This window comes from Tursiops truncatus, chromosome 3 (genome assembly GCF_011762595.2).
Source record: "Tursiops truncatus isolate mTurTru1 chromosome 3, mTurTru1.mat.Y, whole genome shotgun sequence".
NCBI classification, from domain to species: Eukaryota; Metazoa; Chordata; class Mammalia; order Artiodactyla; family Delphinidae; genus Tursiops; species Tursiops truncatus.
In genome coordinates, this window is record NC_047036.1 from 46,868,416 (window position 1) to 46,882,023 (window position 13,608).

The 13,608-nt window shown below is 39.7% G+C and overlaps 1 protein-coding gene across 1 annotated transcript in view; it reads right to left on the reverse strand.

The window, feature by feature from the left end:
• The window catches only part of PDE4D (phosphodiesterase 4D), a 1,282,340-nt gene that overhangs the window by 1,121,526 nt on the left and 147,206 nt on the right, over positions 1 to 13,608 (reverse strand). The window contains exon 3 of the mRNA XM_019930016.3: positions 10,286 to 10,420. Coding sequence (XP_019785575.1) covers positions 10,286 to 10,327 — 42 coding nt within the window. The 5' untranslated portion in view covers positions 10,328 to 10,420. The remainder of the gene's footprint in view (positions 1 to 10,285; positions 10,421 to 13,608) is intronic.

Sequence of the window (13,608 nt, forward strand, 5' to 3'; positions counted from 1 at the left end):
CTCACCCACCATTCACCTCCTGCTGTGCGGCCTGGTTCCAAACAGGCTGTGGACCAACCTGGGGGTTGGGAAACCCTGGATTATGGAATGGCTTTCCAGTGGTTGTTTTCTTAATATCTGCTCCATCCTTAGTTTTGGGTCTCTCCTTTGTGCTGGGCCCCCAGAGAATCTGTCTCTGGAAGCTCTTGCAGCCTATTCCATTGTTATTTTCACTCAATGCTTGTTAGGATGTTGATGGGAGATCAGGGAAGAAGAGTGTTCCTTGATGTTCTGATTAAGCCTCAGTCCTAGGTAGGCACTGTGCTCCCGGGGCTCAGGGATGTGGTCATCACAAGTGCTTCTGCTTCTCCTCCAACTGTAGTGCTGGTCCTAGCACATATTCTTACCTCCCACTCTGAAGACAGAGCTTTATTTTCCTGTTCCCTTCTTCACCAATGGATTTCCCCCAGTACCCTAAGTCAGAAATTCTTACTGCTCTTCCCTTTGCAGAGTAACTCTTTAATTCCACTGGGGAGATGGGTCTGGTTTCAATAGTGCCTGCTGTTCTCCCCAGTCTTCCCTGTGAGCACCTGGTGAGGTTTGTAGAGGAAAAGTCTGCTACAGGATTCCCCCACAACCCTGCATATGCAACAGCCAGTGTGTCCATACTCTCACGCTAGCCCACACTCAACCTTTAGCAATTCATTAAAAATTTTCTCTGACTCTCCTTACTGCTTTACATAACATCTGATGTAAGCAAACGACAGCATCCTTTCTCTTCTTCTTGACAAGTGTCTGCCTATCTCCTTCCAGATTTGGGGTTGCTTGGTTGTCCTACAACCTCAATTCTCTGATGGATTTTTTTAAAGTCATGAATATGTAGTGTGTCTAGATTTTTACTTGATGGCAGGGTGGGACTGACACTCTTTGCAACATTCTACATCTCTGACCTTAAACCAGAAGTTGGAGAGTTCACCCCAGAACCCCTCAATTTTCTGAAGTTAAGAAGTTATTCTTCTGGGAGTAATAGAAGTAATAGAGTTTAGTGACTGTTTGGATTCATTGATAATTCAGTCTCTTCGAATATTTTTAGTGGAATGGGGATGCTCTCTGCTGAGAACCGACCTTGCTTATGCAAACAATATGTTCAAAAAAACATAAAGACTTGATCAGAACTTTGAAAGATATTGTTATAAGACCATCTCATAATCTCCTCGGAAAAGACTGTGCCAACATTAGAAAACTCTATCAGAAAGTTTTTCACTTATATCTATTCTAAGCCACTTTTGTCAACATCTAACTCCATTTGCAGGGGCGGCGGGTGTTTTCGGTTTTCCCTTCTCACCTCAAAAGTTTTTCAGCAATGTTTTGGGAAGTCAGAATATACAAATGCTTTCTAAATAGATAACGCTACCCACTGGAGGAGATACTCCTCTCTGACTACTTTGCCAATTATTTCATTTATATTGGGTGAGGAAATACATCTTCTGAATTCCTGCATGAGCAATTCAACAACAACAGAAAAAGAATCTTTTATGTCTTTCTATGTGTACGTTCCAGGGATTTCTCATGGCTTCCTCAACGCCCTCGTTTATCTTCGAATATCCCTTCAGACACTATTGCTTCTGAGCAATATCTAGGTCTCACTTGGTATGATTCATCTTATATTGAAATGCAACCCTGCTGGTAAATTAATGCTATGTAATGGCCTCTTCTAGAAAAACATAAGCTGGGCATTTAATATTTTAAAGTACAAAGCAGAAATGAAGACCTACAAACTTGTAGCTTGTTGTTTTAAATGAGTTTGTAGAAAAGATGATTTTTGTTGTAGCACTGTGGTATTATTGTTTGAGTAGTTGTAATACATTTGGTTTTTAATGCTCAGTGAGCCAGATTCTCTGAAGAGCTTAAATCTCAATCTGGAAGTGAATTGGTGGACTGTTAATTATCCAAACTTCTGGGGTATCATTTGGTGTGCAGCTCCATGGGGTATGACTGCTGTAGTACAGTCTAATAGTTGGTGAGGGCTTAATAAATATTGTTGACTGAATTAAATTCAGGAGGCTGAGGGCTATAAACATGGCCAAATCACTAGCACAGAAGCATTATTGCCAACACTGAAGTCCAGGCTTCCATAATAGTAAGGAGTTTGCAGGGAGGACAGATACGACCATAAGAGAGTTATAAGCTAAATGTCTTCTTCCCAGTGCTTGTGCTAATACTGGATCTGTACCCCAAATTCCATGTGTGTGGTGTGTGACCAATCTAGGCAATAGAAGGAACTAGGAAGCAAGGTCAGAGGCTCTAACTACATAACCATTAACCATTCTTGGCCGTGGCATAAAGGCCTTTAATATACACAACTTAGGGAAACGTGTGAACTGTTAAGAATGACTTTTTCTAACAATAAAAGTGAAGGTTTATTTGGGGGTGTTTTGTTTTTTGTTTTTTTTGCGGTACGCGGGCCTCTCACTGTTGTGGCCTCTCCCATTGCGGAGCACAGGCTCCAGACGCGCAGGCTCAGCGGCCATGGCTCACGGGCCCAGCCGCTCCGCAGCATGTGGGATCTTCCCGTGCCGGGGCACGAACCCACGTCCCCTGCATCGGCAGGCGGACTCTCAACCACTGCACCACCAGGGAAGCCCTTTGGGGGTGTTTTTGCTTGGTTGGTTTGGCTTTTTATTTTTATTTTGCAACGTGCTTTCAATACTGTTTTCTCATTTTACCCTTGAAACAATCATAGTAGATATTGAGAGCACTTGATAATAATCTAATGATTTATGGTTTTCTCATCCTCCTTCCCCTACCAGGACATAGATACAAAGTGGCAAAACCTGGACTATAACTCAGGACCTTAAGGACCATCCCTGGGCTGACTTTGAAAGCACTTACCTTGGGAAACTGTGTAAACACATTGATAAGTTTAACTGACATCATTTTTAACCTTCAAAATACTTGCTTATAGGTGGCCATTTTAATAATAAAAAAAGATATCTAACTCTAACTTAAGGAAAAGAAAACTGGCTTTAATTAAAATTAAGTGGCCTTTATAAGTAAACATTTTTTTCTGGAGCACTATACTATTAATAGAAAGCTTCACCAAATTATTATGCTTTTCTTCTTAATTTCACTTTGTTACAGAGCAATACTATCTGTACGAGTCATTCCTTAATATTTATCATCAACTCAACAAAACTTCTCTCCATTTTTATGTATCTTTGATGTTTACATTGTGAAGTACAATATAGGCAATTATTTCTTGGATATAATTATTCAGAATTCAACTCCAACTCAAAAGTGTCCAAAAATGAAATAGCAAACATATCACAATATCAGGGGAAAAAAAAGTGGAGGTGTTTTTCAAAGGCAACAATGTAATGATTGACTATGGCCGCTAAAATTGTCATGTGATTGATTTCAGAGCAAATGGTGGTGATCAGCCCCTACTCTTTCAGACCTTTCCTCCATACTCACATTCATTTATACTCGGCTCTTCTTGCACTATTGTTGATTATCTGAGAAAAATTCTTTTTAACCACTTGAAAATAATCTATGTTTCTGAAACAATGAGTGTAATTGACAAGCATGGCACATTATTCACAGTTTAAAATATCCTGACAAAGGGGATACCCAGGATGCAAAGAACAAGTACACAGAGGTGTAAGAGGGATACGACTTCAGCATCCCTAGGAAGAATTAAAGATTAAGGTGGGACAGGCTTGGGCAGTCAGGGTGGGGTGGGGGGATGAAATAATAAATAGAATATTATAAAAGTTAGAAATTGAGTTGTCAAATATGCTCTGTAAGAGTAGAGACCATATGTATCTTACTCCCCATTGGATACCCAGAACCTAGCAAGCACAGTTCCTAACACATAGTAGCCATTAAATAAATATTTTTTGAATTTTGTAAAGAAAGAGCACAAGCATGAAGGCAGGAGTAAATGACCAAAGGAATAAAACCTCTGAAACTACAAGTTCTCATTTCAGTTTACTGCTAACAAAGACACAAGCAAGAGTATTATTTTAGTTTTGCTTTGTACTTTGCAAGTTTCAAAGCGTCTTTACCAATAGTATCTCCTCCGACCTTCTTTGGACTTAAAGAGAGACCAGCAGTGAAAAATCCAGTTTCTATATACTTAACTTCATCAGGATTCTAAGCTGCTCCAATTCTTTCAATCTCATCCTTAGGTGGTGATGGATATAGCAGAGAAAGGAGGCCAGTCTGGAAAGGGATCCATTATTTTTACTTGAACCATAAAGCCCCCAGAATAATCAGTCTTACAGAGTAATTGTGAGGGACAATCACATGCAGATACCTCTGAAGTGCCCTAACAAAATGTATCATTTTTTCTAAATTTCTTTTCAGTCTCCCCTCTCCAAGTAGGCACCAATAGAATGAAATGGCATAAATTTCTCAGCCTGGGCCATTGAAAGAGCAGTTGCTTCTCAAAACTCAGCAATGTAAAAGTACAACTGGAAAACATTATTTTTTAAGAAAAAGATTCATTTGGTTTACAAATTTTGGACATCTAAAGTCTTTTGTGAAAAGAGGAGATTCCAGGAAGCCTGCTGGGGATACTTCACCAGGTGGGCTCCTGGCTCCTGGTCTCAAAACTGGAAGCCCATTTAGATGGGCTTTAAATTCAGAATGCTAAATACTTCCCAGATACTCTGTGCCCTCCAAACAGCCCAGGATTTGCTTCCAGTTTTGAATAAATACTAAACAACAATTCTATCAAAAAAGAACAGGGAACATCAATTAACAGACATCTAGTGAATGACAATTTTATCCAAGTGTAGAGCATCCGAAAGAATCCTAAGTCAAATAGAGGGCAATTTCGTCAAGAAACCAACAAATCCTATTGAGCAGAAGATACCGTAAATCTCTCCAAACTGGTAGGAAGAAAATGGTACAAGGTACTAAGAAACTGAGAATTTAATGTAAAATACTACAAGATACATTAGAATCCAATACATAAGAGAGTTGATTAATGAAGAAAAATGAAAATTTATCCAGTTCATTCTCTAGATGGGAAGGTCTATAAAAATTCATGAGTTGAGAGAATACCAACAGAGATATTATAAGGAAAAGTACTTAAAAAATTTTTTTAAATAACCCCTGATTTAAAAATACACTATCAGTATAGACAATTTTATGTGTCTCTCCCCTTGTCTGTACCTTTACTTCTCATTCCTGGTTAGCGTAAAAGCAGTGGCATTGATAGAGAGAGCTGGGGTGGCTCAGAGATAATCAGGTCTGAAATTTACAAACCTCTAAAAAGTTAGCTCAACTGGTAAACCCACTGACAGGAGAAAGTACTTTGGAGACTTATGTTACTGGATTGGATGTTAAGAACAAACAGTATAAAATAAGCAAAACAGGAATAGTAAAGGGAGGAAAAATATTTTAATTAAAATTAGCCCCTAAGGTCTATGAAGAGTTGATTGGAACCTCAAAAATCATCACTGAGTTCCCCTAACATAAAATCTAGAAAATAGGAAATGAAGAGAAACATGTTAACTGGAGAGTTTTCAGTGTTATCCAGTTGGGAGAATATGTGGACTCCAGAACATCAGCCACCAATATCACAGTCACTTACTAAGACCATCCCTTAAAATTATCAGATTCACTGTTACGGACTGAATACTTGCGTCCTCCAAAATTCACATGTTGAAATCCTAACCCCCAATGTAATTATATTGGAGGTGGGGCCTTTGTGAGGTAATCAGGGTTAGATGAGCTCATGAGGTGGGGTCCTTATGATGGGATTAGTGCCCTTATAAGAAGAGACACCAGAGAGCTTGCTCTCTCTCAGCTACCACATGAGGACACAGTGAGAAGGCCAGTAAGAGAGCTCTTACCAGCAACCAAATCAGCCAGCACTTTGATCTTGGACTTTAGCCTCCAGAATTGTGAGAAAATAAAATTCTCTTATTTAAGCCACCTAGTCTGCAGTATTTTGTTACGGCAGCCTGAGCTGATAATATACTCTTTTTGCCCCAATGCTTTGATTTTATATTTACCTGGGAACTGATTATCAATTCAGTTTTATGAACGGTACAACATGACCTAGAATCAAAGAAACTCATAACTGATAGAAAACAGAACTCTCACCTAGTTTAACCACCCATCTTATGCCTGAATCTTTAACATGATATAGATATTGACTAAATGGTCTTGGAAGCTAGACTTGAACCCCTTTAGTGAGCAGAACTTGCTTCATTTCCAGGCATTTCCATTTGATCCATTTCTGGGCCAGATACTATCACTCTGCTCTGTAGCTACAAAAAAGCACTGCAAACCTCAAAATAGAGAGAATTTATCAAGCAACTTATTATGTGATAGGTGTTTTCACCTTCATTATGATATTTTTTCTATCTTACAGATAAAGACACTAAGGTTCAAAAAAAATTAAGTAATTTACTAACAGTCAGATCTTTAAACACCAGTCGATCTGGGGATTGACTCCACATCTCTGAACTCAACAACTATTCTATTTTCACTGCACCAGTGATCTCTAAACGATACTGATTTTGAAAACAGATGACAGTAAAAGGTAAATATAAATAGAATTCCTAATATTTTCTTTTTAAAGCCACATTGGAGATTGCTGTACTTTATCACATCAGCTCCCTTATACCAGGTAGACAATAAAAAGCTAGATCAGTGAAAGTATATCCATATTGAAAAATGCCAGAACCTAATGTTGGGAGATCATGATTATTATTCTGAATACAAAGACTAGTAAATCTATTATTTTAAAAATTATTTTCAACAGAAGTACAAGCTTCAAGAGTTAAATTTTTAACCTTGGAAGAGTCATACTATGTTAATATTTCACTGGAGAAATGCCAAGGAAAGCTTGAGTCACAGATGTGATGATAGGGTCACTGTAAATGGCTCCTTTCCCTTTGGAACCAATGGATTGAAAAGAGTCAATAGAGTTAACTCAGGTCACTAAAGGGCTGGGGTAGAGTCGTGACCACTGTAGCAAATTAAACTGTTTAATTAAAAACAGAGTTGTTGCTACAAGTGCTTTCATAAAACTTTCTAACAGCCTCAGAAAGGATATTCTATGCTAACTATTCTGTCTCTGTCCTAAATTGCTATGCTATGCAGGTAGCAGGGGAAAAAAAATTCTAGATGTTTACAACTAAATGCTGCTCTAGATTAAATGGCTTCATGAAAACATATCTGAGGCAGAAGAAGGCAAGTTTTAAATAGAGAAATCAGTTGATCTGTTATGATTCAGAATAGTAAATAAAAATAAAGCATCCCTTGTACATGGGATTTTCCAGCTATGAAACTTATAGGAGAGTAATAACTCACCAAACCTCATTTTACCAATCATTATTTTGAGATAAAACGGTTTTACACTAAAATTTTAAATTTTGTAATTGTTGTGCAAATGTCACTTGTTCAGTCCCATTGAAGCAAAAGTCAGAACAGCAAGAATTGCCCCCAGATTACATAGATGGCAAAGACACTTCCTGAGGTTAACACAGAGAGAAATCTGTTTGAGCTCTGCCCTTTTGGACAGAGAACCAACACCTGGAAAAAAATATAGTCTTAAGCACCCCAAGAGGTATGAAACGCAACAGCTGTCATGTTAGAACTTTAATTATACCTGCAAAAATAAAATGCCAGTCCAATAAGAGGTGGCTTGAAAACTTTAAAAAGAGGTAAGGCCTTCATACCACAGAACTTACGGGAGAACCTTCTGCTTGCGGTAGCCAATGGGGCCATGCCTCACTTTGGTACTACCCATATGCCCAGTTCCTCCCTTTTGTACCCACTGCAACCACAAATTATCCTCCAAAACCAGCAAAATGTTGCTTTAAGTAAAAAGTGGTTTGTTTATATTCTTATAGTTAACATTTTTCATGGATCCCTTCCAAATAAAGGAAGAATTCAGAGTATTTGTCATTAAAAGGGACACTGCACCAGGTCTTGAATGAGAGGAGAAAAATATGAACACTGCTTTAAATGTTCAAGAACAAATAAGGTGACTGTCTAAAGACGGTCTTTTTTTCCCCTCCTCTTTCATGTTCCTTAAGTTTTCACAATGACAGAAGCAAGATACATAGAGACACACAGGGAGGAGCAGAGCCCATTTTAACACTTAGAACATTCTGTTTGGATTTTTAAATGTCATAATGCCAAAGAAAAACATTCTCAGATTCTAAATCAAATTAATTCTTTCAACCTTCCTCATCAAAAACAGGAAACATCTACTTCTAAGTGCACAATTTTGGTCTCTGTTATGGCAAAGACTTAAGGGGCAGGGGTGACATTCTTAAACCAGTGCAAAATAAAATTTTAAAACTCTGGGCTTCCCTGGTGGCGCAGTGGTTGAGAGTCTGCCTGCCGATGCAGGGGACACGGGTTCATGCCCCGGTCCGGGAAGATCCCACAGGCCGCAGGGCGGCTGGGCCCGTGAGCCATAGCCGCTGAGCCTGCGCGTCCGGAGCCTGTGCTCCGCAACGGGAGAGGCCACAACAGTGAGAGGCCCGCGTACCGCAAAAAAAAAAAAACCTCTAAAGTGACAAATTCTCACTAGGCAAAAAGTCTGGCTCTTTTCTCGGATAAACAGTAATCTGCTTAGAGTCATTTAATTAAGTGGAAGCACTTTCTTTATGCTAGTGGATTTTCAAGAAGCTAAGAAGCAGTGAAATGAGAGCTCTACTGTTTACATTTGGACAAGTGTATGTAACTCAGATTCTCTTAATCTGGGAAGCATGAGCCTTTCCACCAAGATGAAAATTTTTGCATAAAGCAAATATAAATAGGAAATCTAGCATCATGAAGTACTCGGAGGTCCTTAAAGTCACAGCTCACTTAATCATTTGCCTTTAGAATATTTTCCTCCAAGAACAGGGAAATGTTTAATAATATATTTTTAATTATTCAAAATATTCTCCCTTTCACCTTTATACATATTTTTCACATCACATGTTTCTGAAATTTAATAAAAGAAGGAAGTATTATATGTATGGTTTGCTTTCAAATTTAACTTATAATAAGAAACGTTCAGTAACAGAAAGATGTGTTCGCAGTTTGGTAATTTGTATGCAGGTCACCTCGCATTACAAAGAGCAGCTCTATGATAATAGAAGGAATTCCAGGCTCCATGCCATGGCCCTTGATTTTACACAATAATCCATACAACTAAACACCAACAAGTAAAAAAAATGAATTTGGACATTCTCTCAGAATTTGTTGAATTTCCTTGGTTGGTTATTAAACAGAGTCAGTACTCAGTCCAAGAACTGGCATACTTCTGGGTACATCCTCATTTTTTTAAAAACCCTACTGGGTACTATACTTCCCTCCCCATTACTCCTGCATTGCTCACCCTTAAAAGCTTGATGGTAATTAATTCTATAGAAAGAATTAAAAATGGCCTTGGGCCATCACCATAGAATCACTGGTTGTAACACAAAGCGTTCCCGTACTAGAGAAATGTGTTTGCATTTGTGGTTTCTCTCATGCCTTCAAATGAATGTTCCTACGTCATAACTACATCTGTTTAGATGCCTTTTTTCCCCTTGGGTAAATGAACAAAGGGACATGTTCTTAGAGCTTGCCTGATGGAAATTAACAGTCTACTTTCATCCCTGCCTTGTGTAGCTTTCTTTGAGTTGCTCTATTTGCTTATGCTCTCTTTCATAAGCTAATAGAAATCTAGAGATTATCACCACTTTGGCACCTTAAGAACACTGAGTGGAAATAAGACTTAATCTCCATCAGGGCCTTGAGGACTTTCACTAAAAAAAAAACCAAAAAACAATTTAAAGGAGGAGATTAGAGGATTAAAGACACATGCCATGGTAGAAAGCTCATGGAAGTGATGACCCACCGATTAAGTATTCACATTATTCATCATGTACATGAACTTGCAGAATGTGATTGATTGAAGTACCTAGATGTAAGTTCAATTTATCCTTTTGAACTTGCCCAGAAAGTTTGATATTCAAGACATAAATTTCCTCAGTTTCAACTTTTTATATTTTCTGCATTCATCCAAAAATCAGGGTTTCCAATATCATACCAGTAGGCACGTACAAATGAATGGTAAGGCATATAAACTGGCTGAAAGAGAATTCCCATCAAATGTCAACCAGGCCACAGAGACAAACAAGTCTTCATTTGTTAATAAGCTGCTACAGTCAGAGAACTGAAAGTTAACCAAGGGTTTCTCACAAGTCTCATCATGAAAGCACAGTATTAAAATCCAAAAGAAAACAGTAAAAAGTTGTGGGTACACAGTTTTAGAAAATAAATGAAAACAAAAAGTACTTACACTTTTGCTCCGAGAAAGCAAATCACAGGTATTTCTTTTCATGGTGGTGCTTTAAGTAATTCCAACAGGCAATAGTTGTTTTCAACGTCACTGCTCTCACTGCAACAATTATCCACTCAAAAGCCAATTGGCATTCTGAAGAGAAAGGCAAGGAAATGTTTAATCAAGTATATGATTAACACATGCTCTGAAATGCTGTCTTAGAGTAGGACAGTAATTCTTCAATTATTCATCAAAACAGGTTAAAATGGTGCTGTGTTTAAAGCAGTAAAAGTATACACGAGCAACATTTCCAAAACAGTTTTTGTTAAATGTAAGTTAGAGAAATCAGGCACCATCTGTTTCTCATTAAACATTCAAATGTACATTTCTAGTGGATGAAAAAAAAAAGGTATGGTAGCCACGACCTAAACTTACACATATGAAATGAAAATGCATACTGATTTGTGTATGTGCTGATCTGGCTGGTATAGCTACGGACCCCTCAATTTTCCACTAAGGCAGGGGTCCCCAACCCCCAGGCCGTGGTACCATTCCACGGCCTGCTAGGAACCAGGCCGCACAGCAAGAGGTGAGTGGCGGGCCAGCGAGCGAAGCTTCATCTGCTGCTCCCCATGGCTTGCATTACCGCCTGAGCCATTCCCCCACCCTCTTCCATGGAAAAACTGTCTTCCACGAAGCCCGTCCCTGGTACCAAAAATGCTGGGGACCGCAGCATTAAGGGATCGCTAAGTTAGCTTTGTTCACTGCTGGCATCTTACCTACATCTGCAAGCCCTCTGACCACTGCATAATGGTCTCTTGCTTCATTACCAATAATCTACAGTACATGGAAGGCATTCCAGTGGCTCTTCAGTAAACTTAGAGTAAACATACCCCTTCGGTTCAAAGAGGATGCAAGGAACGGTTGAGAGAAACTGTTTACCTAGTCAAGCAGCAACCATTAAAGAATTATTCTACAGCAGTTGCCACATGAATATGATATCCTCATTGCCTAACCTTCACTTTCGCCAGACATTAAGAAGAAAATTCTGTTTTGAGCTTCGAAGAAAGAGCACATAGAATAGTTAGATGTGTTGTGTTCATTTCTGATATTCAGCTATATCTGGACATGATTTACATACTTATAGGGCGTATTTGCATTTGTGTTGAAGTGCCTTTTGCCAAAGAAGCTACTCTGAGGGAAAGAGGATGAGGCAGGCAGGCCTGAAAAAACCACAAGAACTCTGACATTGTACGTATAGACTGGTCCTAACAGCATGTAGTTCTGTCACTTAGATTTGTTCTAAGCTTCTCAGAAGACTTGTGTCTGAGATTGAAGGAAAACAGTAACAGTGAGCAAGGTCTGAAAAAGTTTGTTTTGCTCAAATGATTGAAAAATATCAAAGTGCAAAGTAGTGTGAGTTACACACTGAAAAACATAAAACAAAATAACTATACAGACTTTTAAAAAAAACATACAAAAACTAAAGGAGAGAGGACTCCAGGGGAACACAGCGTCTGTGTGGGCCCCTGGGGGAGGCCAGCCTAAAGCAGCACGAGAACCCAGTGGTCCCCACGGGAGCGGACAGGGACCTTCACCCAGCAACCCGCAGTAGCGCCCTCTCAAGGCTCAAAGATTTGTCTGAACACGTGTGAGTCACCCCTCAAGATTTATGAAGATAAAAGGGAGATGCCTTTAAGGAGGCCAGAGATCCCACAACAGCAAAGTGGAGCTGGAGGCACAGAAATAGAATTTACTTTTGCTAAGAATATCCCTAGATACGACTTGGGGACCCAAATGGCAGTGAGGAAGAAAGCCTGTTTCTGGGGTTGATGAAAACGCTTCCTGAGGTTAGAGAAAAATACACAATCAAATGTGAGTTGTTAGAATAAAAATAATTTCTTTGAGTATGCATGGATTTTGCTTAAGCGAGTGGGGATTGGAGGGAGGAGTTGACCCACAAATGCTAAGTTCTCAACTACTATACCTCGTGGAATTTAGTCATCTTTACTGATTAGTTATAATGCCAAGCATTTCATATGTTCTCAGAAAATGTGAAATTATGTTATTCACCTAGATCAATTTAAGAAGTGAACAGAAATAATATAAACTGTGAACCAAATATTACATATGTAGGGAGGGGGAAAAAATCAGCTAAATGCTGTGGGAAGCTTACACACTATCAGAGAAAAACTCATTTGAAATATTTAATTATTCATTATTTAATGAGTACCCTTAAGGGTAACCATAGAATAGTTGCCCCAGTGGACTAGTGACTCAGTGGTTTTAAATTAACTAATCAGTCAAATCAGACAAATGATGGATTTGACCTGGTAAGATTTGCTGAATTAATCAGGTTTTTAACCAATTTTCCTTGACATATTTAAAGACCATCATTAAGAGGTACTTTCCTATAGGAATTTAGAACCTGTAGAAATCTGAATAGACAAAGGGATTTAACTGAAAACTGTTGGCTAAAGTGATGGCCCTTCTCAGCCTGTTTACCTAGGAGGCAGCAAGGCCTTGCTAAGAGTATGGATCTTGAAACCAAATAGACAGGTTAGAATTTCAACTCTCCAATGGCATTCTGTGTAGCATTAGGTAAGTTACTTAACCTCTCTGAGCTTTTTCCAGATCTGAAAAAGAGAGATAATAATACTCATGTGTGGAGGAGCTTCAAGATGGCAGAAGGGTAAGACATGGAGATCACCTTCCTCCCCACAAATACATCAGAAATACATCTACATGTGGAACAACTCCTACAGAACACCTACTGAATGCTGGCAGAAGACCTCAGACCTCCCAAAAGGCAAGAAACTCCCCACGTACCCAGGTAAGACACAAGAAAAAGGAAAAAACAGAGACAAAAGAATAAGGACGTGACCTGCATCAGTGGGAGGGAGCTGTGGAGGAGGAACGGTTTCCACACACTAGAAGCCCCTTTGCGGCGGAGACTGCTGGTGGCAGAGGGGAGAAGCTTCGGAGTCACGGAGGAGAGCACAGCAACAGGGGTGCGGAGGGCAAAGCGGGGAGATTCCCGCACAGAGGATCGGTGCCGACCAGCACTCACCAGCCCAAGAGGCTTGTCTGCTCACCCGCCGGGGCGGACGGGGCTGGGAGCTGAGGCTCGGGCTTCGGTCGGAGCGCCAGGAGAGGACGGAGGTTGGCGGCGTGAACACAGCCTGAAGGGGCTAGTCCGCCACAGCTAGCTGGGAGCCCGTGAAAAGGTCTGGAGCTGCCGAAGAGACAAGAGACTTTTTCTTGCCTCTTTGTTTCCTGGCGCGCGAGGAGAGGGGATTAAGAGCGCCGCTTAAAGGAGCTCCAGAGACGGGCGCGAGCCG